The sequence below is a fragment of the Aureococcus anophagefferens genome, assembly GCF_000186865.1.
Source record: "Aureococcus anophagefferens unplaced genomic scaffold AURANscaffold_14, whole genome shotgun sequence".
NCBI lineage: Eukaryota > Pelagophyceae > Pelagomonadales > Pelagomonadaceae > Aureococcus > Aureococcus anophagefferens.
This window is the reverse complement of record NW_008705574.1, coordinates 322,132-348,254: the sequence shown is the minus strand read 5'-3', so window position 1 is coordinate 348,254 and position 26,123 is coordinate 322,132. Positions and strand designations below refer to the sequence as shown.

General features: G+C 72.7%; 6 protein-coding genes across 6 annotated transcripts; 3 read left to right on the top strand and 3 right to left on the bottom strand.

Moving 5' to 3' along the window:
- Window positions 1–132: 132 nt before the first annotated feature.
- AURANDRAFT_71925 (hypothetical protein) lies at window positions 133–7,287 on the bottom strand (the record flags this gene model as incomplete). Its single annotated transcript, XM_009040201.1, has 3 exons — window positions 133–615; window positions 796–1,590; window positions 4,629–7,287. 3 exons carry the CDS (start codon window positions 7,130–7,132, stop codon window positions 147–149), a joined length of 3,768 nt encoding a protein of 1,255 aa, XP_009038449.1.
- Window positions 7,288–8,648: 1,361 nt separating this feature from the next.
- AURANDRAFT_28562 (hypothetical protein) lies at window positions 8,649–10,061 on the bottom strand (the record flags this gene model as incomplete). The annotated part of the gene is made up of 3 exons (XM_009040200.1): window positions 8,649–8,822; window positions 8,919–9,341; window positions 9,489–10,061. 3 exons carry the CDS (start codon window positions 10,059–10,061, stop codon window positions 8,649–8,651), a joined length of 1,170 nt encoding a protein of 389 aa, XP_009038448.1.
- A 551-nt stretch (window positions 10,062–10,612) lies between these two features.
- AURANDRAFT_28783 (hypothetical protein) lies at window positions 10,613–11,047 on the top strand (the record flags this gene model as incomplete). The annotated part of the gene is made up of 1 exon (XM_009040346.1): window positions 10,613–11,047. One exon carries the CDS (start codon window positions 10,613–10,615, stop codon window positions 11,045–11,047), a length of 435 nt encoding a protein of 144 aa, XP_009038594.1.
- Window positions 11,048–14,398: 3,351 nt separating this feature from the next.
- On the top strand, window positions 14,399–18,639 carry AURANDRAFT_65340 (hypothetical protein; the record flags this gene model as incomplete). The annotated part of the gene is made up of 4 exons (XM_009040347.1): window positions 14,399–15,074; window positions 15,242–16,362; window positions 16,665–17,716; window positions 18,213–18,639. 4 exons carry the CDS (start codon window positions 14,399–14,401, stop codon window positions 18,637–18,639), a joined length of 3,276 nt encoding a protein of 1,091 aa, XP_009038595.1.
- Window positions 18,640–21,458: 2,819 nt separating this feature from the next.
- AURANDRAFT_65339 (hypothetical protein) lies at window positions 21,459–23,144 on the bottom strand (the record flags this gene model as incomplete). Its single annotated transcript, XM_009040199.1, has 2 exons — window positions 21,459–21,630; window positions 21,814–23,144. The coding sequence occupies 2 exons, from the start codon at window positions 23,142–23,144 to the stop codon at window positions 21,459–21,461; spliced, it is 1,503 nt and encodes a 500-aa protein (XP_009038447.1).
- A 464-nt stretch (window positions 23,145–23,608) lies between these two features.
- On the top strand, window positions 23,609–25,579 carry AURANDRAFT_28862 (hypothetical protein; the record flags this gene model as incomplete). The annotated part of the gene is made up of 1 exon (XM_009040348.1): window positions 23,609–25,579. One exon carries the CDS (start codon window positions 23,609–23,611, stop codon window positions 25,577–25,579), a length of 1,971 nt encoding a protein of 656 aa, XP_009038596.1.
- Between the last annotated feature and the right edge of the window lie 544 nt (window positions 25,580–26,123).

Genomic DNA, 26,123 nt, shown 5'->3' with positions numbered 1-26,123 from the left:
ATTCATGAGCTAATTCGATTAAAAGTGCACCCAGGAAAATCACGACAGGATGAGTGCCGCCCCACGCAGTGGGAGCACGCACCCTGCGAGGAGGAAACTGCAGTGGGCACGGAAGCATAGGGTGGATTTCCAACTCGACTCACCCCTTAGTCCCCCTTGAAGAGGAGCCCCGGCGGCGGCGCGCCGCAGCGCGCGTCGAGGTCGCGGTCGGCCTTGCGGAGGAACTTGACGTGGCGGAGGGGCGCGGTGTCGCCGCAGAGGAGCGGGTCCCGGCGCCCCGCGTTCGGCAGGTACGCGACGCGCCCGCCCGGCACGAGGAGCGGCGCGGCGACCTCGTAGAGGACCCCCGTGTCGTTGACGGCGCCGGCGAAGACGTCGCCGAGGAACGCGGCGTTCGCCCGGTCCCAGGCCGCGTAGTAGCCGCACGTCGCGTCCGCGCGCGAGACCACGCCTCCCGGCGCGCACGCGCAGTCGCGCTTCGTGAGCGCGCCGGCGGCGTCGACGCAGCGCGCGTCGTGGTAGGCGCCGAGCACGGCGTCTGCCGCGTCGTCGCGGCCCGCCGCGCGGAGGACGAGGTGCCAGAGCGACGGCTGGTCCTTCGGGCCGCACCGGAGCCTGGGCGGGAAAACGAAGCTACGCGACGCGACTTCAGAGGGGTTCGTATGTGACACAGGTGTTGAGCTCTCTGGAACGAGGTCGACGAGAGAAAACGACTCGTCCGAACATCAGCCGAATCGACCGAGAGAGGGAGGTTTGGCGTTCCGCGAGATCCGGGGTCGTTTCCGCGGCGCGGACCGGAGCCGGAACCAGCGCGCGAGGAAGCCGACGGCCCAGGGCGTCGCCGTCGCGAGGAGCACGGCGGCGCCGAAGAACTGGCGGTAGCAGGGCGCCGGCAGCGCGACCTCGCCGCCCCGCGCGGCCGCGGCGAAGGTCTCCAGGAACGGGCGCCCGAACGCCGCTCCCGCGACCCAGGCGTCGCTGTCCAGGAACAGCAGCGCGTCGGCGACGCCCAGGACGCCGAGGGCGTAGAGGCTCAGCGCCTTGGACGTGTGGCCCAGGCGCTCCTCGACGGCGCTCGGGCAGCCCGGCGCGCGCGGCGGCGCGCCGCGCGCGAGCGGGGCGCCCACGAAGGCGTACGTCGGCAGGCCCCGCAGGTCCGCGTGGCAGAGGCGGTTCAGCGCCCAGCGCAGGAACGTGTGGAAGAAGCCGAAGTCGCTGTAGGACGTCACGAGCGCCAGCGGCGCGCGGCCGCGCCGCGCGGCGGACCGGGGCGACGACACCGCGCAGAGCAGCGGCGTCGCCGGCGCGCCGCGGCCGCAGGCCGGCCAGGGCCCGGCGCAGGGCGCGGCGACGTCGAAGCGCCGCCGCCGCCGGCCGGCGCGGAGCTCCAGCGTCGCGTTGCCGTCGAGGACGCGCAGCTCGCAGCCCACGCGCAGCGCCACGCCGAGCGCGTCGAGCGACCGCGGCCCGGAGCCCTCGCGCGCGGTCCGCGCCGCCGCCAGGCCCCGCGCGCCCTCGGCGGCGAGCGCCGCGTCGAAGGGCGCGTCGTCGCTCGACGCGACCGCGACAAACCCGGGCGAGGGCATGGACCTTGCCAAGTGCTGAGGCAGTGCCGTGTGCCTTAGTCCACCGCAATGGCCGCCGCGCCGGCAACTAAGATAGCGAACCCTGCGATGCCTGCATGCAGCACGCCGCCCGCCGCCGACGTCGCGAAGAAGCTGGTCTTCCCGCTCGCCGTGCAGGCCTTCTTCGACCACGCCCAGGCGCTCGAGCGCGGCCGCAAGGGCGCGTCGCTGTCGCGCTTCGTGCCGCCGCGCCTCGAGGCCGCGGACGCCGCCTACGCCGCGGCGTTCGCCGCGCTCGCCGCGGCGCGGCCGCCCGCGCCGCCCGCGGGCTGGGCGCGCGTCCGCGGTAAGTACGCGGCGGCGGCGGCGCGCGTCCGCGCCGCGCGCCGTCCGCGCGGCCCGCCGCCGCGCCTCGACGAGCGCCGCCGGTCCGCGCTCGCGATCCGCTACGACGCCTCGCGCCACGACCTCGCCGCGGCCGTCCGGGGCGTCCTCGGCGTCGAGGCGGGCTTCCCGCTGAAAGCCGCGCACGAGCGGTGGACTCACCCTTCCCCCGACGACCCGCCGCCGGCGTGCCCCGCGCTGCTCTGCGCGCTCGCGCGGTGCCGGAAGCTGCCGCGGCGCTGGCGGGCCCTCGCGGCGCGGCGCCGGGAGCACATCCGCGCGTTCCGCGGCACGCCGGCCTACGGCGCGTTCGTCGCCGCGTTCCGGGCCTTCGTCGCGGACGTCGTCGTGCCCGTCGTCGGCGAGGGCGTGGCCTACCAGTGCCCGCCGACGCTGCGCCTGCACTTCCCGGGTCCGCGGGCGCTGGGGGCGCCGCACCGCGACGGCGACTACGACGGGCACACGGGACAGGAGATCAACTTCTGGGTGCCGCTCACGCGGGCCGCCGGCACGAGCTCGCTCTACGTCGAGTCCGCGCCCGGCGCCGACGACGCCGCGCCCCTCGACCTGCACTACGGCGACTGCTACCGCTTCGACGGCGAGCACTGCAAACACCACACGGTACCCAACGCGACGGGCGCGACGCGCGTGAGCCTCGACTTTCGATGCATCCCGCTCTCGCTCTACGAGGACCGCTTCGGCGGGCGGATCGGGTCCTACCCGGCCGAGACGGTCGCGGCCGCTAGTAGATGAAGTAATCGTTGATGTCAACTGGTTGATGTTGACCGTCTCCGGCGCGCGAGCCTTCCGCAACGATCTCCGCGGCTTCGCAAGGCTGCCCACACCCGCGCGTCGACCGCGGCGCCAGCTCCGGAGCTCCGCAGCGGCTGCCCACACCCGCGCGTCGACCGCAGTGCCAGCAGCTCCGCGGAGGCTGCCCACGCACCGCTTCTCCGGGCAGCATGCACGCCGCCGCCATGGACGGCATGGGCGCGAGGATGCGGCTCAAGGCCTTCGAGCGGTCCTGGCGCGCGCGGCTGCCCGGCGCCGGCGCCGTCGACGACCTGCTCGGCGGCGACGACGTCGACGCGGCGCTGCTGCGCGGGCTCGCGGCGGCCGCGGCGCCGGCGTTGCTGCGCTTCGCGGCGCCGTCGGCGGCGGCGCCGCGCGGCCCCGGCCCGGGCCGCCTGGCCGCGCTGCCGGAGGACGCGCGCGCGCACGCGCTCGGCTTCCTCGACCTCGGCTCGCTCGGGGCCGCGCGGCTCGCGGCGCGCGGCCTCGGCGAGGCCCTGCGCCGCCCGGGCTTCCTCTTCGGCCTCGTCGGCGACGACGGCCTCGCGCGCGCGATCCTCGACGACGCGGGCGACGCGTGGCCGGCGGCGCGGCTCGCGGCGCTCGCGGACGTCCTCGCGGGCGCCCCCGCGGCGCACCCGGTCCGCGCGGCGCGGCCCGGGCGCGTCGAGGCGGTCCGCGCGCTCGCGCGCGCGCGCTCCGGCCTCGCGGCGCGCCGGCGCGCCGCGCGGCGCGACCGCGCGGACGCGGCGCACCGCGCGGACGCGGCGCTCGTCGACGCGTGCCTGCCGGCGCTCGGGGCCGCCGTCGGCGCGGCGTCGGACGTCGCCAAAGCGCTCGGCGGCGACCGCGAACCCTTCGAGCTCGTTTCCCTGGACTCGCTCCGCGAGGTCAAGTGCCGCTTCCACCCGGCCTTCGACCTCTTCGACGCCGTCGCCGCGGTCGCGGCCGCGCGGCTCGCGCCGGACGCGCGCGGAGCGCTCGCCGCCTGCGCCGCGGCCCTCGCGCGCTGGGCGCCGCCGCGGCCGCCGCCGCCGCCGCGGCCGGTCGCCGCCGCGGGGAGCGCGCGCTGCGCGAAGATCGCGCGGCTCGTCGAGTGGGAGGACCGCGAGGTCGCGGACGCGGAGCGCGACGCGCGCCGGCTCGTCGACGACGCCCGGGCGAGGCTCCTCTCCGGCGACGAGCGGCGGCCGGCGAGGGCCGCGGCCGCGCTCGCCGCGCTGGGCCGCCTCGCGCGCGCGTGCGCCGTCCACCCGGCGCGCGCGGACGCGCCCGCCCGGGGCCTCGACGAGGCCCGGCGCGCGCGCCTCGACGTCGGCGCGCCGCCGGAGCCGCCGAGGGAGCCGCGCGCGAGGGCCCCGCGGACCAGCGAGGCGTTCGAAGACCTCCGGGCGTCCGTCGCGGGGCGCTTCGCGGCCCGGCCCGCCGCGCCGCCGCCCGCCGCGCCGCCCGATCCCGAGGTCGCCCCGCGGGCCCGCGTCTGGCGCAAGACGGCGCTGGGCGCGACGGCGCGCGCGGAGCTCTGGGCCCACGCGGCGAGCGGCGACGAACTCGGCGACGACGCGGCGGCCGAGCTCCGCGAGCTGTTCGCGCGCGGCACGTTCATCGGTATGCGGCCGTTCCTCGCAGCGTCCTGTGTGGCCGTGACGATTTTCGAGAGATGTGGGCTGGGAAAACGACGAGGAAATCGTCACCGTCATGCTTGGTAGGTTCCTCGAGAGCATCGGCAAGGGGAGGAACTGGTTCACGGGTGCGAACTTCTCGAACACCGTCAGCGCGACGGCGCGATCCAAGGCCGGCGAGTACTACGCGCGCGCGCCCGACGCCTAGCGATCTCGACGCGCCTTCCCGCCACCCTGGGCGCTTCCTTGCGGCCGTCCTTACTACCGATTGTAGGACGCGAAGGCGTGGAGGATCTTCTTGCGCGTGCCGACCTTGACGCCGCAGTCGCGCCAGTCCTCCGCGGAGATGAGCTTCGCGGTGTCGAAGTCGAGGATCTCGTTCTCGACGCACTGGGCCTCGAGGGTCCGGCGCGCGTCGCGGCCGAGGTCGAGGGCGTCGAGGAAGCGCGCGAGGTCGCCCGCCACGCCCGCGGGCGACGACGGCGGCGACACGACGGGCGCGGCGGCGCGCGGCGGCGCCGCGACGGGCGGCGGCGGCGCCGAGAGCGCCCGCAGGGCCCGGAGCGCCGGCGGCGCGGCGGCGGCGGCCGCCGTCGTCGCGCGGTGCTCGTCCGCGAGGCGGCGCACGGAGTAGTTGGGCACGAGCGCGCGCTGGCTCGGCTCGAGAGGCGCGGACGTGAGCGGAGACGTGGCGTTGCCGCGCTGGAACCACTCGGTGATGGCCCGGCGCTCGTAGGTGTGGCCGTCGCCGGCGAGGACGACGGGGTCGCCGAAGAGCTCGTGCGTGATCGGGCAGTAGAGGTCGTCGCCCGCGCCCGCGACGTCCGCCTCGGGCGAGACCTCGGGCGCGTAGGCCGGGTAGGCCGGCGCCGCGGGCGCCGGCGCCGGCGGCGCGACGGGCGCCGGCGGCGCCGGCGGGCCCTCGAAGGCCGCGGCGTCGTAGGCCGGGAAGCCGTCGTCGGCGGTTTCCTCCTCGCGCCGCGCGAAGACGGCCGTCGCCTCCTGCTGCGCCTTGAAGAAGGCCATCTCGCGGTCGAAGCGCTCGCTCTCCTCGCGGCGGCGCCGCTCCGCCGCGGCCTCGGCGCGCGCGTCGAAGCGCTTCGCCGCCGCCGCCGCCGCCTCCCGCTCGCGCCGCTGCTCGTCGGCCTTGTCGCGGTACGCCTGCGCGGCGTCGCGGAGCTTGTCGACGTTCCGCCGCGAGAAGAGCGACGTGCCCCGCTCCGCGGCGAGGTCCAGCTCGACGTCCGTCGCCCAGTCGACGTCCACGAGCGCCTGGAAGAGGCGGTTCGCGTCGCCGTGGGACCGCTCGAGGTCCTCGGCGGTGACGGCCGCGATCCACGACCCGAAGGTCCCCGACCAGACGCGGTCGCGCGCGTCGTTCGCGAAGTCGCGGCGCACCTTGCGCTTGAGGCGCATGGCCCGCCGGTCCTCGAGCCGCCCGTGGACGGGCTTGGCCCGGTCCACGGCGCGGCGCGCGTTGCCCACGAGCACGGACGCGCCGGGCGCGCCGAACGCGCGGTTCGCCGCGCCCGCGCAGCGCGTGATCGCCCGCTCGAGCTGGGCCGCGGCCCGGTCGAGGTCCGCGTCGGCCAGGCCGCCCCAGCCCTCGGCCTCGGCGAGGAGGCGCTCGAGGTGCTGCGTGTGCTTGACGCACGTGTCGACGTGCTGGAGCGCGACGAGCTCGCGCTCGCGGCGCTTCGCGTCGACGACCTCGACGTAGGCGCCGGCCGACGGCGACGACCAGCTCATCTCGCCCGTGGACTTGGCGACGCCGACGCGCCACGTGATGTCCCAGCCGCCCGCGCCGAGGCTCGGCACCGTGGCCGTGCCGACCAAATGCGTCTCGCCGGCCCAGTTCGCGAGGTCGTCGACGAGCAGCGGCGCGGAGACGTTCTCGAGGACGCCGTCGCCCGAGATCATCTCCGCGACGCACTCGACGGCGCGCACGGCCTCGAGGAACTTGGCCGGGAGCTTCAGCTCCACGACGACGAACTTGGCGGCGTCGCCGACGACGGACTCGCGGAGCACCGTCGGCTTCAGAGGCGACTGCATGGCCTCCTCGGACTGGATCATGAGGGGCCGCTCCGGCGCGTCCTCGCCGAAGCCCAGCGCTTCGAGGTTCCTCTCCATCCACATGCTGTGCCACATGTAGCGGTTGAGCTCGAGCTGCGTCACGTCGTAGCCCTTGGCGGCGTGCGCCGCGCGCATCTCCTTGAAGTAGCGCAGGCGGTGGCCCGTGTTCTTGAGCACCGCCGACGACCGCTGGAAGCGGTCGAAGCGCTCGCGCGCGTCGGGCTTCCCCTGGTTCCGGTCCGGGTGCAGGTCGCGCGCGCGGCGCCGGTAGAGCTTGGCGATGGACGCCGTCACGGCGTCGCTCGCCTCGGCGAGCGCCTTGCCCGCGGCCGCGCCCGCGGAGTACTCGGCGCCGTAGCGCGTCTCCACGGCCTTGAGGAGCTTCGTGAGCTCCTTGACGCCCAGCGTCGCCTTCTCCTCCTTTTTCTCCTCCTCGCCGGCCTTGGCCTTGACCTTGGACGACGACGCGCGCTTCTTCTTCGCCTCGAGCTTGCGCGCGTCCTCGAGCTGCTTACTCAGGCCGTCCCACGTCTTCTTGGTCTTGTTCGTGACGCCCTCCTTGGCGTTGTGGTCCTCGACGCGCGCGGCCTCCTCGAAGAGGAGGTCGAGGAGCGCGTCGTCGAGGCCAAAGTCCTCGACGACGGGCAGGAGCGCGACCCACTCGCGCAGCGCGGCCCAGGGGTCCGCGGACGCCATGGTGGCGCGTGTGGTCGTGCGGTGGCGGTCGTACGGCGGCGGGTCGAGCGGCGCGACAGAGGCTCGTCGCAGGTCGGCTCGCGCTCGAGTCGCGCTCAAAAACTCGGGCTTGCTGTGGCATCGCAAACCTTGCCCCTCCGATGCAGCCCAAGATGGACGGCATCGAGCTTGCCCCACCGATGCAGCAGCCCACGATGGGCTAGCAACTCATGCCGAGCAGCTTCAAGGAGTTCCTCGCGTCGCGCGACGCGCCGGCGCCCGCGCCGGCGCCCGCACCGACCCGAAAAAAGAAGCAGGCCGCCGTCGCACCGCCGCCGCCGCCGCCGGCGCCGCCAGTCCGACTTCCCCTGGGTTTTGGAAAGCAAACCATCGCGGGCGTCGAGGTGTGGTACGTGCGGCCGGAACGCTGCACGGGCCTGCTCTTCGTCGCCCACGGCATGTGCCACGGCGCCTACGACTGGTTCCGCGGCGACGAGGTCGCCGGCGGCGTCGGCCTGCCCGAAGAGGTCGCGATCGTGCGAGCGGCGAGCGCCCGCGGCTACGCCGTCGCCGCGGTCTCGTCGCTGGACCGGAGCCGCAAGGCCTGGAGCCCGGAGGCCGACGGCCCGCGCGTCGCCGCGGTCCTCGACGCGCTCGCGGCGGCGCTCGGCGGCCGCGGGGCGCTGCGCGTCGCGGCGTTCGGCGCGTCCAACGGCGGCGCCTTCGTCCTGCACCTCACGCGCTTCGTCGCGCTCGACGCCGTCTGCTGCGCGATCATGGCGCTGGCGCCGCGGGAGCTCGAGTTCCTCGCGGCGAACCCGCCTGTGTGGAAATCAACCACTGGTTTGGGACGTCCCGACCAAACTTTGAAATTCTCTAGCTCGGCCAAATCGAAGTCGATTCGGCTGATTTTTGGACGAATTGATCGCTCTCGTCGAGTTCTCGAAGCAGAGCCGAAGAGCTCGCGTCGAAACTTTCAAATACGCTCACATTGAAGTCGGGTTGAAGATTTGATTCCCACACAGGAACCCGAAGTTCCCGCGCGTCGCGGTCTTCGACCACATGCCGCGGGACGCCCAGACGGCGCGCGCGGCGGCGGCGAACGTCGCGCTGCTCCGCGCCGCGGGGAGAGCGGCCGTCGAGCTGCGCGTCCCGCCCCGCGCCGTCGACGGCGCGTTCCTGGGGGACCGCGCGGGGCTGCCGCGCGGCGCCGCGGACGACGCCGCGGCCGCGCTCGCGGCCGCGGGGCTCCTCGCGGCCGACGGGTCGCTCGCCGACGACCCGCGGCGGAGCGCCTGGCGCGGCGTCCTGCGGCCCGTGCTCGCGCGCCACGGCGTCGCCGACGCGCTCGTCGCCGACGCGTCGGCCGTCGCGGAGCTCATGAACGTCGCCTTCGCGGCCCACGAGCTCGCGGCGACGAACATCGGCGCGATCCTCGACGCGTTCGCATCGCCATAATCTTAGTCGCCATCCCGCGCGCACGCGCGAACGCGTCGCGGTGCGCCGACGCGGGGCCTTTCGGGCGTCCGGCGGCCGCCTAGATGAGCGCGGTCTGCATCTGGCAGCGGTCGCCCATGTAGCCCTCGAAGCACTCGCACTCGCCCGTAGAGTAGTCGCACTTGCCGCGGCGGCCGCACTCGTAGGAGTTGTAGTCCGCCGTGACCTGCTCCTTGACGAAGGAGAAGATGTCGGGCATGGACGTGACGTTGCCCTTGTACTGGAGGAACGGGGCCGTGCCCATCTTCTGGGTGTTGCCGCCGATGACGCCGCCCGTGATGTTCGCGCGCGAGTGCGACTTGAGCGAGACGGGGTTCTCGAGCTTGGGCGTGCAGCCGTCGAGGCACTCGTCGGTCTCGACCTCGAGGAGGTACTGGGGGCCCATGACCGTGTCGCCCGTGAAGGCGACGAGGCAGGAGAGGGCCGGGTAGAGCGACGTCAGGTTCTGGTGCACGTACTGGAGCGAGCAGTCGACGTCGACGTCGTCGATGACGTAGTTCGGGAGCTCGACGAGCGCCTTGCGCACGTCGCCGGAGAAGGCCTTGGAGATGTTGAAGACGTTCGTCTCGTTGAGGACGAGGGGCTTGGTCGTGTAGGACTGGTTCATCTTCGACGTGAAGGTGAGCGCGAAGGACTTGTTGAGGAAGTCCTTGAAGCAGTCCGGGTCCCAGTTGTCGCTGTTCTGGCCGTTGAAGCCGGCGATGGACGTGGCGCCCCGGGCCCAGTTGTTGGACTCGTACTTGCCATACCAGCCGCCGTTGGTGCTGTCGCCGAAGCCGCCGTTGCAGACCTCGCCGGAGGGGTTGTAGGTGATGCCGTCGCCCGTCTCGCCCGCGGCGATGAGCGTCACGTTCTGGACCTGGTACTTGAGGGCCGTGACGAGGTTGAGGCGCTCGTCGAGGACGTCGTTGCCCTTGGGGCACATGCGGCGCGAGCAGTCGATGTCCGTGTAGCCCGGCTCGCAGACGCACAGTTTGACCTTGCCCGAGTCCCACGCGGGCGCCTGCGCGAGCGTGACCGGGTCCGTGCCGAGGCCCGTGAGGGAGTTGGACTTGGCCGTGTAGTAGTCGCCCCAGACCGTGCCGAAGGGCGCGTCCTCGGCGTAGGTGCAGGCGCCGTGGCCGGAGCAGTCGTTCGGGCACGTCTGGATGCCGCAGCCCTTGCCCGTGTAGCCCTCGAAGCACTCGCAGTCGCCCGTGGAGCGGTCGCAGATGCCGACGCCGGCGCACTCGGCGTAGGTGTGGATGTTGCCGTCGCGGTCCGGGGACGCGGACCAGGCGACCTGGTAGGGGCACTTGCGGTCCGAGCAGTCGCCGCCCTCCTGGTCGCCCATGACCCAGTCCTGGTAGCAGGTGCAGGTGTCGTCGCTGCCGCAGGTGCCGTGGCCGGAGCAGGAGTTGGGGCACGAGGCCGCCGCGAGCCCGAGGGCGAGGGCGAGGGAGAGGAGGCGCATCATCTTGGCTATCGCAACAGCGCGGGGGCAGCGGACAGTGAGAGGCGAGCGGACCGCGGCAGATAACGCAAGATTAGCGGGATTCGTGAGGTTTGGATTTACCGAGGCGACCCCCGGCCAAAGTTTCGCCGGGGTAAATCGCGGGCTGCTCGCTCTCGTGTTGTATCGCTGCTCGCTCATCGACTGTGCGAGCTCCGCGTCCCGCAATGCGCCGCCCGACGCGCGCCGCTGAAATTTCCTGGACGCTCTGCCACCGCCGGAGACGCCGCCGACGCCGTGACGACGCGCCGCGACGAAAAATTTGCCGCGCGCCGACGCCCTAGACCGCCGTCGCCGCTCTCCTGCGCCGCGCGCTCCTCGGAGCCGCGCGCCGGGCGGCCGCGACGCGCTGGGCCTCGCGCACGCATGTTTATGTCCGCGGCACGTCGGCGCGGCGCCGGCGGCGGCTCGGCGGCCGGGCGGGGCGTCCCCCCGCTTCCGCGGCCGCGCGCGCGTTATCGCTCTCGCTCTCTCGCCGCCGCCCGATCACCCCACCCATCCCTTAGGTCAAGATGGGCAAGGGCAAACCGAATGGGCTCCGCGCCGGGCGCAAGCTCAAGACGCACCGCCGCGAGCAGAAGTGGGCGAACAAGGCCTACGCGAAGAGCCACAACATCTCGCAGTACGCGAAGCCCTTCGGCGGCGCGTCGCACGCCAAGGGCATCGTGCTCGAGAAGATCGGCATCGAGGCCAAGCAGCCCAACAGCGCCATCCGCAAGTGCGTGCGCGTGCAGCTCATCAAGAACGGCAAGAAGATCGCGGCGTTCGTGCCCCGCGACGGCTGCCTCAACTACGTCGACGAGAACGACGAGGTCCTCGTCGCGGGCTTCGGCCGCCGCGGCCACGCCGTCGGCGACATCCCCGGCGTCCGCTTCAAGATCGCCAAGGTCGCCGGCGTGTCGCTCCTCGCGCTCTACAAGGAGAAGAAGGAGAAGCCGCGCTCGTAGACGCCGCGCGGACTGTCCGGACCCTTAACCTTCTCTCGCGGATGTGTGAGTGGCGGACGCGTCGGGCGCACTTACGACCGTCCTACTGCACGTGGACGCGGACGTCGGCCTTGGCGAGGCCGATGGCGTCGAAGTCGTCGTCCTCGAGGAAGGCGAGGTCGTTGACCGTGCGCGCGCCCATCTGGTAGAGCGCGTCGGCGTGGCGCTCGAGGCCCCGGAGCCGCAGGAAGACGTCCAATTTCGTCGCGTCGCCGTTCGGGCGCGCGCCGTTCCGCAGGATGTCCGGCAAGTCGATGTCGACGGCCTCGGCGTACGTAGACGGCGCCGGCCGCTGGGCGCGGAGCGCGACCGTGTCGACCTGGATCCGGTAGCGCTCGTAGGCGCTCTCGAGGAACGCGTCGTCGCGCGACCGCAGCGGCGACGACGCGAGCTCGGAGTCGAACGTGGCGCGCGGCGTCGACAGGGCCGTGTCGAAGCTGCGGCGGATGGACAGGGCCTACGGCGGAGGACGGTGGGGGGTTTCGGCGGATCAAGCACATGGACGCGCCGTCGCGCCTCGTCGAAGGACTCGTAGGACTCGTACGTGCCCCGGGCGTCGCGGTCCGCGGAGAGTCCGGCCCCGCACGCGATGCCCCGGTCCGCGCTCAGCCCCGCCCCGCACGCGATGCCCGCGAAGCCGTCGTCCCTGGCGCCCGCGGAGCAGCCGACGAAGGTCGGCGGCGCCTCGTCCTCTTGGATCGTCGGCGTCGCCGGCTCGTAGTCGAAGCGGTTCGGCCGGCGGCGGGACTCGAAGCTGCCCCGGTCGAACGATAAGCGCGGCGGCGGCTTCGCGAGCAGGCGCGACGGCGACGACTGCTTCGCGCCCGACGACGAGAGGCGCCGCGGCCGCGGCGACGTTGGTTCCGGCTCGGCAAGGGGGCGCTGGGGCGGGCTGCCCGGGGGCATCGTTCTTCAGCCTTATCGATGTCGAATGACGCATCCGTTTGAATGAGGTTTCCGGTAACTCCCGGGCGGGCCGATCGTGCACCGGAACCGGTTGGGGCAGCCGAGGATGGCCGCGCTCCAGAGCCACGCGGCGTCGCGCCTGGCGGGCCTGCGCGTCGACGACGGCCCCGCCGCGGGCCCGGACCACGCGAGCCTCGCCGACGTCGTGCTCCGGGGCGTCGAGACCTTCCCGCCCTACCGCGAGTCCTTCTACGCCGCGTCCATCGCGTCGGCGGTCCGGGCGCCGGACTTCATCGAGATCGTCCAGGCCGCCCGGGGCGCCGAGAAGCGCAGGGCGTCGGCGGAGGCGGCGACGCGCGAGGCCGTCCGCGCCTTCGCCGCGGGCGCCGCGGCCATGGGCGCGAGCCGCGAAGCCGCGGATCTCGTCGCGCGGTCGCTCGCGAGCCGCGACGCGAACGTGCGCGCGCTCGTCGCGGCGGGCGCCGCGGCGCTGGAGGCGACGCAGGGCGTGCTCCGGGCGACGGCGCGGCGCGCGGGGCTGCACGACGAGGCCGCGGCGGTGGTGGCGTCGCGCATGCTCGACGGCGACGTGCGCCAGGTCGTGTCCGTGGCCCGGGCCGCGCGCTGCGGCGCGCCGCCGACGGCGCGCGCGGGAAGCGGCGACCTGGCGCGCATCGTCTACGTGAGCCTGCCCGAGGCCGCGGGGCCCCAGCGGTGGCGCGCGGGCCTCTACGAGGAGGCGGCGCCCGCGGGCGACGCGGACGTCGTCTACCGGCGCATCGTCGAGTCGCCCGGCGAGCAGCTCGGCGCCTACCTCTTCCGCGTCGCCATCGCCGGCAAGGGCACGCTCTGGTTCCTCGGGTCGTCCGTGTCGAAGACGTCCGCCGGCGCGTCGTCGGACTACGACGCCGCGGACCGGCCCGACGAGATCGCCGCGCCCTGGTTCGTCTACGACGGAAACCAGTGGTTCGAGAGCCCGGGCCTGAAGATCACGGCCATGCCCCCCAACGTCGCCGCCGCGCTCGCGAGGAGCCGCCGCAAGAACGCGAAGCTCATGAGCCCCCGCTAAGCCGGTTCTACACCGACGGCCCGAGCTAGAGTTAGACCCCCGCCGGCGGCTCGAGCAGGCCCTTGATGATGGGCGGCGGCGGCTCGTATTTGAAGGCGAGGTCGAGGAGCCCCGGCGGCGCGGCGACCGTCACGACGTCCGCGCCGACGTCGGGCAGGCACTCGGGCGCGAGGGGCACGAGGCAGTGCAAAGACGGGTCCGCCGCGAGCTCGATCTCGAGGAGCGAGTGCGCGAGCCGCTGCCCCTCGTTGGGGTCGAGCACGTCGAAGACCGCGCCCACGTCGTTTCCCGTGTTCGCGTCGACGCACCGCAGGCCCAACAAACGCTTCGACGGCGCGTAGGCATCGTCCTCGGGCGGCGGGCCGCCGCGCTCGAAGGCCGCGTCGACGTCCCGCGCGTAGAGCGTCGCGCCCCGGAGCGCCGCGGCCTCGTCGCGCGCGCGCAAGCCGGCGAGCTCGACGACGAACCGCGTCTTCGCGCCGAGGCGCTTGAGCTCGCGGGCGGCGGCGACGACGACGGGCCGCGGCGACCGCCGCGACGCGAGGCGCAGGTGCCGCAGGCCCGGGGACAGGAGCGCCGCGCCGTCGCCCTCGTAGCAGTTGACGCGGAGGCCGCCCCGGACGCCGTGCGCGCCGACGACCGTGCCGAGCTCCGCGAACCCGAAGGTCGACGGGTCCCGGGCGTCGAAGTCCAGCACCGCGCCCGGCGCGGCGCCGGACTTCGGCCGCGCGCGCGCCAGAGCGGCGCCCTCCGCGAAGCACGTCGCGCGCAGCGCGTAGCTCGGCGCGGCCGTCGCGTTCGCGGCCGCGGCCTCGCCGCGCTCGGCCCGCGCGACGGCGGCGGCCCAGGGGTCCTCGGCGTCCTCGGCTGCTTTGCGGTACTTGTTCACGTGGGAGCCCTTGCCGCGGCGCCGGGCGCCCATGCCCGTGCCGGCGCCGACGACGGACCGCAGGAGCGCGTCCATGTCCGTCGACTCCTTGACGGCCAGCGGGCCGGGGCCGCGGCGCGGCGCGCGGCGGTGCGAGCCCTGGAGGCCGAGGGCGGACGCGAGCAGACTCAACAGCGCGAACATGGCCCGCGCCCGCGGCCTCAACAGCGCGAACATCGCTCCTACCAGCAACAATCGACCACACGTCGACGCTGCCCTGGAGCCCGCAGCGGACGGCGGTCGGGGCTGTCCCGGCGTCCGTCGCGTGTCCGGCGCGGGGCGCGACCTCGTCGAGGCCGCGGGCCGCCTTGCGCGATCGTCGCACCGCCGCACGGTTCCGCGCGCGCCGCCCCGGCGCCGCCCTCAAAAGGCGCGCGCGCGCTCGAGGCGCGCGCCGGGAGCACACGCCATGCGGGCGTCGGACCGGCTGCGCCTGCTGGGCCCGAGCGAGCACGGGAGCCTGCGGTCGGCCCCCCAGAAGTACGGCGGCCGCGGCGGCGAGCCCGGCGGCGTCTGGTCCGCCGCCGGCGCGCTGCTCGGGCGGAGCAAGCAGTGGTACCGCGAGCGCCGCAAGATGGACCTCGAGATCGAGCAGTCGCCGCTCGAGTCGAAATTCAGCGCCCAGCTCCAGGACCTCATGGGCCAGGAGGAGCAGATCTGCGCCATGGGGCCGGACTACGTCCAGGGCCGCGCCGCGCAGCAGGCCGCGGCGACCTTCGCGAAGGTCGACGAGCTCCTCGCCGTCGAGACGAAGCGCTACTTCGAGACGCAGAGCCGCTACAACCAGCAGCGCTGGCAGTCCCTCTTCCGGCGCCACGCCCAGGAGCAGTCCCGGTTCCACGAGGAGCTCGACGCGCGCATGCGCGCGGTCGCGCAGCACGTCGGCGCGGCCGTCGACGCCGCGGCGCCGGAGCCCGCGGACGGCGGCGACGACGCGTCCTGGGCCTGGCCCTCCGCGTCGTCGCCGACGGCGGCGCAGCAGGCGGCGGCGCGCCCCGCGCCCGGCGGCGACGACGCGGACGCGGACCGGCGCTTCGACGACGCCGAGCGGCGCATGCGCCAGGGCAGGAAAAGGGTGATTCAACGTCGCTTCAACGTGAGTGTTCCGCGCGCGCGCGTTTCGGAAACAGCACCCACGCTTCGAGAGCGCTCCGAGAGATGACCGCTCGTCCAAAAATCAGCCGAAACGAGCGGGAAACGACCGAGAGAGGAGCCTTTGAAGTTGGGAATTTCGCACCCTTTTCCTGCCCAGGCATGCGCGCGGCGACGGCGGCCGCGTGGCGCGAGCACGAGCTCTTCAACCTGAGCTGCGCCTTCGGGCTGCAGCTCGCGCGCGTCGACGCCGAGTGGGCCGCCTACGAGTCGCGGCTCAAGCAGGAGGTCGACGCGCGGCTCGGCGCGCTCGACGCGCGGCGGACGGACGCCGCGCCGCCGGAGGTCGCGGATCACGGAGCGGCGCCGAGGCAGTGGCGCGACAAGGAGAAGCAGAGCCGCCTCGTCCACACGGCGCCCGTCTTCGAGCCCGACGCCCAGCAGGACGGCGCCATGCCCAAGATCGCCGTGTCCGGCCGCGACGAGGGCGGCGACAAGCGGCTCTTCAGCAACGGCTCGCAGCCGCGCGCGCGGTCGCCGGCCAAGGGGACCCGGCCGGGCGCGCCGGCGCGCCCGGCGGCGGCGCCGTCCGTCGCCGACGACGCCGAGCGCCAGGTCGCGGAGCTCCGGAAGGGCTACGCGAAGGCTTTGGACCGCGTCGAATTCCAGAAGGCGAACGCGAAGAAGTGGATCCACCGCCAGAAGACGCGCATGACGATCCAGATCGACGCCTGCGACCCCGTCTGCCGCTTCCTCGCGTCGCGGGTCGCGGCGGCGACGGAGAGCGACGGCTCGAAGGCGCGGCAGGCCGCGGCGTTCGACGCGCGGATCAAGGCGCACCTCGGGGCGACGCGCGCGGCCTCCGAGGCCGCGGCGGCGCAGGCGGCGCCGTCGGCCGCGGCGCCGCGGTCCGCGGCCGCGCCGGGCCTGGGGCCGGGCCTGCCCCTGCAGAACCACGCGGCGTTCCCGGCGCACGACGGTTCGGGCCGGCGGCGCCCGCCGACGTCCGACGCCGTCGTCCGCGGCGGCGGGCGCAGTCAGCGCAACCCGCACCACCTCCAGCAGCTCTCGAAGTCCTTCGGCGGCTCCTTCCCCGCGAGCGGCGCGGGCGCGAACCCATACGCGAAGGCGGGCGGCCGCCGGCCGAACACGTCGGGCGCGCCGTCGCGGGGCCGCGTCCGCGGCGGCTTCAGCCCCATCCACAACGCGGGCGCGCGCAAGGGCGTCGACGCCTCGGGCCTCGGCGAGGCGTCCATGAAGGCGACGCCCCTCCGCATGCACGTCCGCGCGGGCTGACGCCGCGAGGACGAGCGCATGCACGTCCGCGCGCGGCGCCGCGCCGGCGCCGGCGGGGCGCCGCCCCTTATCTCGGGTCTTCCGTAAGCCCCCTCGTTATCGTCCACGTGGATGGGTACCGCGGCCTTGGGACCCCCGGAAGTACCCGCGGCGAGGCGCGAGGGGGGGCAACGTGGACGAGATCTATGATACGTAGCCTGGCAAAGTGCCGCAAATCGACGACGACTCCCTCGGGCTGAAGCGTCGTGGGCAGCCCGGGCCGTCGGGTGCTGATGGCCTCCTCCGAGAGGCGGCGGGCCTACGCCGCGCCGCTGCTGGCGGCCGTCGGGCTCGCCGGGGCCGCCTTCCTCGGGGCGGCCTACGTCTCCGGGGCGCGGCCGGCCGGCAACCTCCTGTCTTTGGCCGCCGACGCGACGTCGCTGCGCAGCGCGACGGACGTGGCGCCGCCGCAGCCGCGCCTCATCGTCCAGAGCGAGTACGAGCAGCGCCTGGGCATCCCCATCGGCGACGGCCTCTACGGCCACGTGAACCTGGTCGAGCTCCACGTGAAGACGCGGCTGACGCTGGCGTTCCCGGACGCGCGGACGGAGGTGAACGTGGGGTCCATCCGCTGGGAGATCGGGGGCACGGACGGCGCCGAGGGCGACCTCCCGAGCGGCCGCCAGGTCGAGGCGCGCTTCGTCCAGCTCGGCCTCCACCGCGTCGCCGTGAAGTCGGAGTCGGACGTCGACTACCACTTCCACGTGACCGCGCGCTACGTGCGGCGCGAGATCCGGGATCTGACGGACGCGGACCGCACGCGCTACCTCGACGCGCTGGCCATCGTCTACCGCACGCCCCAGGCCGACGGCGAGAAGTTGTACGGGTCGAATTTCAAGTCCGCGGCGTGGTTGGTGCGGGAGCACTTGTACGGCGCCGCGGACCGGTCCTGCGACCACTGGCACGACGACGCGGGCTTTTTGAACCACCACGTCGCCGTGACCATGCAGCTCGAGGAGTCGCTCCAGGCCGTGGACTCGAAGGTCGCGAGCCACTACTGGGACTACACCGTCGACGCGGTCCTCGGCAAGAACTACTCCCGGTCCGTCTTCTTCGACGAGGCCTGGTTCGGCGACTCGAGCCCGGCGCCGGAGCAGGACCACGTCGTCAACACGGGCCGGTGGGCCTACACGCCCGTCCTGAAGGGCGCGGAGGCGCGCGCGTTCTCGAACATCACGAACCCCTACGGGCTGCTGCGCTCCCCCTGGAACACGAACCCCATCCCCTACCTCATGCGCTCCAAGTACACCATGGGCGTCGAGGACGCGCTCTACCAGATGCCCGCGTGCGCGGACTTCCAGTCGTACGCTCACGACGTCCGACCTGTCCTTCTCCGCGGTGTCTTCCGAGCTCAACGGCGGCCTCCACGGCATGGTCCACATCATGCTCGGCGGCCACTGGTGGGCGAACCGCACGTCCTTCGCCGCGCGGCTCGCGGACCACGTCGACGACATGCGGTCGTCGCCGCACATCGCGGACCAGTTCCTGCTGGGGTCCAAGTTCCTGTGGCGCCAGGGCTTCGTGCACTGCCCGGACACCTGCGACGAGGGCGAGGACGAGCAGTCCTGCGCCTGCAACTGCCCCGACGCGGCCATCAAGGGCCGGTCCGCGCTCGACATCTTCCACCTGACGGGCCTCCTGGCCATCGTGCCGCAGATCGAGTCCATCCTCGTGAAGCAGATCGGCTTCTCCTACGACGAGGTGCTCGCGGAGATGTGCCACGTGGGCCACCCGGGCGAGATGTTCACGTCCGCGGCGCCCCAGGACCCCATCTTCTGGCCGCTCCACGGCCTCAGCGAGCGCTTCGTGCAGCTCATCCGCCTCCTATCCGCCAAGGGCGTCATGACCTTCGACGACACCTGGGAGTACACGCACATCACGTCCGTCCTCAGCGACACGCGCGTCGTCTGCGACTGGTCCGCCGTCGAGGCCGAGGAGGCCGCGACGGGCGCGACGAACGTCTTCGCCAAGCCCGAGTGCTACCAGAACACGACGTGCCCGGGCCACAAGGCCGACGACGTGCTGCCCTTCACGGGCCTCAGCTGGGCGACGGACGTCACGTTCACGAACGCGCAGTTCTACACGGCCATCTCGCCGTCGAACACGAACCTGCCCTACGTCTACGACAAGCTCACGACGTGGCCCGCCTGCGTGAACCGGACCATCATCCCCCACGAGTGGCAGGGCACCATCGACACGCTCCTCGACTCCGAACTCCACTGAACGCGGCCGTCTGTCGATCGCCCCCCGCCCCCCCGCCTGTCCACCCCTCTTTAAAAACCACGACACAAGTCGAGGGGCCCGGGGCCGCTAGAGACGGGTTATCCGCGGCGCGGTCTCCGCGACTTCCGGCGAGTCCGCGTCGCGCCCCGGCGGCCGTTCGAAGGTCACGACGCTGCCGTCGTCGTCGCTCTGCCAGAGGGGCGCGTCGCTCGGCGGCACGGGCGCCTCGTCGGTCCGCGGCCGGTGCCCGTCCTCGGTCCGCGGCGGCGACGCGCCCGGGAAGTACCAGTCCGGCGCGCCCGACTCGGCGCCGTTGGACGTGATCGTCGACTGGGCCGCGAGGGCCGCGGACCGCTTCGACCGGTTCGGCGTGACGAGCGCGCGGATCTTGCCCGGGCCGGCGACGACGACGGACGGCTGGCGGTGGCGCGCGGCGTCGGCGGTGTCGTTGTAGAAGCGGCTGATGAGGTCGTGGGGGTGGAGCTGGCCCTCCTTGCGGATGCGCGCGGTGTGGTCCTCCCGCGCCTGCCGCTTCCAGGCGAAAAAGACCAATTTCAAACCCCGCGCGAAGATGTAGCCCACGTGCTTCCGCGCGAGCGCCGCCATGCGCGCGAACCGCGCCCAGGCCTCGAAGTGGTCCCGCTGCGTGTTGTCGAAGAGGCGCTTCACGAGGTCCTTCAAACGCTTGCCCGTATGGACGACCTCGGCCCAGGCGTCGAAGTGGAGGCGCTTCGCGTCGCCGAAGACGCGCCGCGCCATCGCTTTTACTCTTTTCATCAAGTCCTTGTACTCGCGCCAGCGGTCGAAGCGCTTCTGTAAAGAATTGGACAACAAGAAATTCCCGATGGCGTCGCGCTTGCTCCGCTGGTCCTCGCAGAGCCGCCGCAGCTCGCCGAGGTAGTGGCGCGCGCGCCGGTGGTAGTCGACCAGCGCGGCCCACCGTTCGAGCGCGTGCGTCTCCAAGTGGTTGAAGACGCCCCGGAGCATCCGGCGCACCTTCTTCTCGTTGACGACGTACTGGTGGAAGGCCTGGAACGCGACGCGCTCCGTCGACGCGCAGATCTTCGCGAAGAGGAGCTTCGCCTTCTTCAATTTGGCCGCGTACGTCCGCCAGCCGTCGAAGGCGAGGCCCGCGTTCCGCAGGAGCACGCGCCGCGTGAGCGCCCGCAGCTTCCGCTCGCGGTCGCGCGCGGCCTGGTCCCGCAGCGCCGCGTCCATGTTCCCCCGCGTCGCCAGCAGCAGCTGCGCGTACTCGCCCGACGCGGAGCCCGCGAGCGACGACCGCCGCCGCTTCTGGATCGTCGCGTAGTAGGCCGTGCGTCTGACATAAAGCTCCGAGGCCTTCTTGGACTTCAGCCGGAGGCGCTCGCCCTCGGGGTCGAAGCCGTAGAGCACGCTGCCGAGCGGGGTGGTGGAGGCGACGTACGCGGCTTTTGCACTTGCAATAACCGCTCTTTTCGCCCGCGCGAGAAATTTCGTCTTCGCGAGCTCCGACGCCTCGTCGAGGCCCGCGTGGTGCCCGGGCACGGTCAGGGCCTCGTCGTCGATGGACCCGACGACGCGCTGCCACTCGTCGCCCCGCGCGTGCGCCGGGTAGCCCGAGACGCGCGGGAGCTCGGGCGCGGGCAGCGGGTCGAGTTTGATTGGCTTCCTTAAATTCGTGCGCCAGGGCTCGAGCGCCTTCTTCGCGGGCGCGCGCTCCGTGAAGTAGCCCAGGATCTCCTTCTCGACCTCGAGCTCGACCTCGCCGTAGTGGCGGATGCCCGACGTGCCCGTGGACTGGGACGCGCGCCGCTTGACCTTGTCGGCCGCGCTCTCGCGGGCCTTGTCGCTCTTGAGGCGCACGCTGAGCTTGCGCGTCGACACGTTCTCCACGTCCCGCAGGGACCCCCGCTTCTTCAGCCAGCCGGGGGGCATGGTTGCGTCCGGGGCAGCCCTCTCCTAAACCATCATCGTCGGCGCTGAGAGCGCGGCAACTGGTCGATGGTGGTCGATGGTGCACAAAGAGAGCATCGCGTGCTCAGTGGCTTTGCCCTGTGGCCACATCAGCCGCAGTGCTCCTACAGCGTCGTCGCGTGCCGCCAAACTCAGCGTCGTCGCGTGCCGCCACACTCCGCGCCACCAATGGGTCTCCGCTCCCTCGTCCTCGCGCTGGCGCTCGGCGCCGCGTCGTCCTTCGTCGCGCCGGCGCAGCGGTCCCGGGTGCGACCGCTCGCCGCCGCCGAGGCCGCCCCGCCCGTGGAGGAGCAGGCCCTGACGGACAACCAGCGCAACGCGCTCAAGCGCGAGCTCGAGTTCCGGAGCACGAAGTACTTCTTCGGGCGCGTCGACGTCTTCATGGGCGCCCAGTTCAAGCCCCTGTCCGAGGTCTTCGACCCGAGCGTCAAGGACGACACGACGGCCGTCGCGAGCGTGGTCGTCGACGCGCCCTTCGGCATGGTCATCGAGGAGTCGGCGACGTACCCGGGCAAGGTCGAGGTGCTCGAGCTCGTCGACGGCTCCAACGCGGCGAAGGCCGGGGTAAAGGTCGGCGACATCCTCCGAGGCACGACGGCGATGGCGCTCGACATCCAGTCCGCGTCCGAGGAGGACTTCGGGTTCTCCATCGGCATCAGCGAGGGCACGCGCCAGCGCGCCTTCCTCCCGACGGACCGCAAGAGCTTCGACCTCATCATGAACGCGCTCAAGTCGAACGCGGCGGACAACGGCGGCCCGGGCGAGGCGTGCATGGTCTTCGAGCGCGTCGTCAAGGCGCCCGCGAGCCCCGCGGAGTAGATAAGTGCGAGAGAATTTATGGCAAGGGGGGGACCCGCGCTGCCCTAGGGCTGGGCCGCGGGTTTGCGCGCGAGTTTGCGGGCCCGCGGCTTGTGCGTGCGGGGCTGGACGCTCTTCGCCGTCTCCGAGATGGACTGCGCGTCGTCGAGCTTCGGGAAGGCGAAGGGCGTGTCGTCGCAGTGGGACCACTCGAAGTTGTCGTAGACGTAGTCGAGGCTGTAGTTGCCCGGCGCGTTGAGGTCGAAGATCTCCGCGTTCGTGAGGTACGCGTACTCGAACGTGCCGTCGGAGCCCAAGACGTGGCTCTCGAAGGACGTGACGTCGTAGGCGTTGTGGCCCCGGCAGTCCGTCTCCGTGTAGAGGCAGATGGCGTCGTCGGCGTCGCCCTCGGGCCAGGACGCGTCGGAGAACTTGTGCACGAGCCGCGTGTAGATGAGGAGCCGCTCGAGCGTCGGGTGGATGGGCCAGAACGAGATGTCGGCGGGCGACGCGGACTCGAGCTGCTCGCCCGGCGCCATGGGCGTGTCGCAGTAGAGCTCGTAGAAGTCGTTCCACTCCTTGTGGCTCAGGTTGCGGATCCACTGGGGGTTGTCGCCCTCGTAGGCCGCGGCCGTCCACTCGTCCTTGCCGATCTTGCCCGCCGAGTAGTCGCACTGGACGTGGCACTGGTCCTGGGGCGTGTCCTCGGAGCAGTAGTCCGGGTACTCGACGAGGTAGGAGCGCCACAGGTTCTTGGGGATCTCGACCAGCGACTCGGCGAATTGCCCCACGGCCGACGGCGGCAGGAACCCCTTGGCGCGCTCCACCAGATCCCCGCAGTTCACGTAGCCGCCGACCATCTTGTGGACGGCGCCGTGGGGCGAGTACTGGACGGCCCAGCCCCACTCGTACCAGGAGGCGTACGCGAAGGCCAGCGTGTAGTGCTCCTCGCAACTCGGCCAGTCCGTGAGCGAGAACGTCTCGTGGGCGCACATGCTGTGGGCCCGCGTCAGGAAGGGCGACTTGTTCGTGTTCCAGGGCGCGCGCAGGAGGCCGTAGGCGTTGTGGATCGCCGGGTCCTCGTGGTCGACGACCGCGACCTTCTGCCAGGCCCAGCGGCCCGTCTCGATCGTGTGGTACTTCGAGCCGGACGCGTTGCCGAACCAGTCCTCGCCCCAGACATCGAGCGTCCACAGCAGCGCCGGGTCGTTCGTCGTGAAGTTCGAGCCCGTTAGAAAGGACTCCGCGTCGTAGGTGAAGTCCCAGTAGGGCACCGAGATCGCCGCGTCGACGGACCGGAGGGACCGCTCGAAGGCCATGGTCATGGCCGCGTGCTGCGTCAGGAAGCCCAGCCCATCGTGCAAGTGGTCCGTGTTGCGCGTGCCCGCGTTGTTGAGGTGGATCTTCGTGAAGTTCGTGATCGTGTTGAAGTCGTCGCCGTAGAGCGCTAAGCCGACGGAGTAGTCCGTCGTCGCCAGGACGTGGGCCGCCGCGAAGAACTTGTCGCGGTTCGCGCCGCTCATGGCCCGGATGGACCGGCGCACGTAGCGGGAGACGAGCGTCCGAGACACCGTCGTCCGCACGCCGCCCGTGAGGTTCACCAAGGCGGACACGTCGTAGTTTCCCAGGTGGAGCGGCGTGAAGACCATGCCCCGGCCCCCGACGTGGGACGTGCGCACGCGCTGCGCCCCCTTGTGCTCCGCGATGTTCGTCGTCTGCGCCACGGTCCAGTCCACGGCCTCGACGGCCATCGCCGCGCCGCCGACCAAGGTGATCGTCGTCTCGCGGTGCGGCTCCACCAAATGGCCGACCGTGAGCCAGGGGTAGCCCCGGCCCGGCTGGCCGTAGTGGGCCGTGTCCTCGTTGCTGCACTCCATCTCCAGCGCGTCGCCGCTCGCGTCGAGCGCCTGCTGCCGGAAGGAGGCGCCGCCGGGCGCCGCCGCGAGCAGCGACGCCGCGGCGGCGGACGGCGACAGCGACTTCCGGTAGGCGACGCCGCAGGCCGCGAGGACCGCGAGGCCCAGCGGCACCCCGACGGCCGCCCGTCGTCGGCCGCCCATGGTCGATGGACGCCGCGCCGAGCTGCCCCGAGCCGCCCGACACACACTCGATTTGGGGATTTGGTAGCTACATGTCGATGCCGCTGACCTTACCGCTGGAGCGCCGGCTCGCAGGACGGACGCGACGCGCTCGCAACTGCTAGAACTTCACAATAATGTGGCGCGCCGCGGCCCTGCGCGCGGGCGGCGCGACGCTCGTCGGCTCGAGCCTCTTCGGCGACGGCGAGGCCGCCCGGGCCTGCGGCATCGTCGGCGTCGTCGGCCACAGCCCCGACGCCAAGGACATCCTGCTCGACGGCCTCGCCATCCTGCAGAACCGCGGCTACGACAGCGCGGGCATGGCTACCATGCGCAGGGCCGACGGCGGCGGCGCCTGCGACGTCGCCGTGACCAAGTACGCGTCCCGGGGCTCGACGGCCGACTCCGTCGCGCTCGTCCGCGCGGAGGCCGAGAAGCACGCCGCGCACACCATCGGCATCGCGCACACGCGGTGGGCGACGCACGGCGGCAAGACCGACGAGAACGCGCACCCCCACTTCGACTGCCGGGACCGCGTGGGCGTCGTGCACAACGGCGTCATCATGAACGCGGACGTGCTCCGCGACGAGCTCGAGGCCAGGGGCGTCGTCTTTCGATCCCAGACGGACACGGAGGTCATCGCGCAGCTGATCGGCGAGCGGCTCGAGGAGGAGGCGGGGCTGAGCCTCGTCGACGCGACGCAAAAGGCGCTGGCGCGCTGCGAGGGCACGTGGGGCGTCTGCGCGCTCGAGCGGTCCGACGCGTCGTCCGTCGTCGTCGCGTGCAACGGCTCGCCCATGAACATCGGCCTCGCCAAGGACCGCACCTTCATCGCGTCCGAAACATCAGCCTTCAACCGCCACACGAAGAACTTCATCGCCATGCAGGACGGCGAGATCGGGGTGGTGCGGGCGGGCGAGACGACGCTCGACATCCGCCGCGCGGAAGTCGCGCCGGACTTGGAGCTCCGCAAGTCGCCGGCGCCCTACAAGCACTGGATGGAGCGCGAGATCCGCGAGCAGCCCGAGGCCATCGCCCGGGCTTTGGCCTTCGGGGGGCGCCTCGGAGAGGACAAGGTCTTCCTCGGGGGCCTCGACCGCCAGCGCGACCGCATGCGCGACATCGAGCACGTGCTGCTGGTGGGCTGCGGCACGTCGCTGAACGCGTCGGCCTACGGCGCTCGGCTCATGCGGGACCTCGGCGCCTTCGACACGGCCCAGGCCATGGACGCGTCCGAGGTCGGCGTCCACGACATCCCGCCGAAGTCGTCGGGCGTCATCGCCGTGTCGCAGTCCGGCGAGACCAAGGACGTGCTCCGGACCGTGAAGAAGGCCATGGACGCCGACGTCGCCGCGCTCAGCATCGTCAACACGGTCGGCAGCCTCATCGCGCGCACGACGAAGCTCGGCGTCTACCTCAACGCGGGCCGCGAGAACGCCGTCGCGTCGACGAAAGCGTTCACGACGCAGGTCACGGTCCTGGCTTTGATCACCTGCTGGTTCCACCAGCTCCGCGCCGCCGACGCCGCCGCGGACGGCAAGAAGGCCCACTACTCGGAGAAGTTCAAGGAGCTCATGGTCGCGCTGCAGCGCCTGCCCATCTCCTTCGGCATGGGCCTCCGGCTGCAGGACCAGTGCCGGGTCGTCGCGGAGCGGCTGAAGACCGCGGACCACCTCTTCATCCTCGGCAAGGGCTACGGCGAGCCCATCGCGTCCGAGGGGGCGCTGAAGATCAAGGAGTGCACCTACGTCCACGCCGAGGGCTTCGCGGGCGGCGCGCTGAAGCACGGGCCCTTCGCGTTGATCTCCGAGGACATGACGAAGCGCACGCCCATCATCATGCTCATCCTCGACGACGAGCACGCGGCGATGATGCGCACGGCGGCCGAGGAGGTCAAGGCGCGCCACGCGGACGTCATCGTCATCACCGACGACGCGGCCCTCGCGCACGGCGTCGACGCCGACCCCATCGTCATCCCCCGCAACGGGAAACTGACCGCGCTCGGCGCGGTGCTCCCGCTCCAGTTCATCGCCTACGAGCTCGCGCTGCTGCGCGGCGTGAACCCGGACTTCCCGCGGCACCTGGCGAAGAGCGTGACCGTCGACTAGTACGCGCGGCGCTGTCCTCGAGCCGCCGCCGCCCGGAAGAGCTCCGCGCGACGGACGAGAGCGCCGCGAAACCCAAAAAAAAACACCCCGCCTCGGTCGGACTCGCCCTAGATACTAACACTCGTCTACACGGCACGCATCATTACTAAAAACTACGCCGACAGGCGGGGGTCCTCGTCGGCGTGGCCGTCCTCGACGTCGCCGCGCGGCGACGACGGCGAGTTCGGCTCGCTGGAGCGCTCGGAGAGGCCGTCGACGTCGACGCGGAGGAGCTCCGTCGACGGCGCCGGGGGGTCGACGACGCGGCCCGGCGTCGGCGGCGACCGCGGCGGCGTGAGGGGCCGCCGCGGCGGCGTCGTCGACCGCGGCCGCGACCGCGGGAACGGCGACGGGCGCGGCCGCGCCAGAACGGGCGTCGCGGGCTGGGCCGTGACGCGCGGCGACGCCGGCGGCGACGCCGGCGGCGTCGCCGGCGTCGCGCCGAGCTCCTCCGCGGGCTCCTCCGCGGGCACGAGCGCGACGTCCGCCAACACCACGGGCGCGT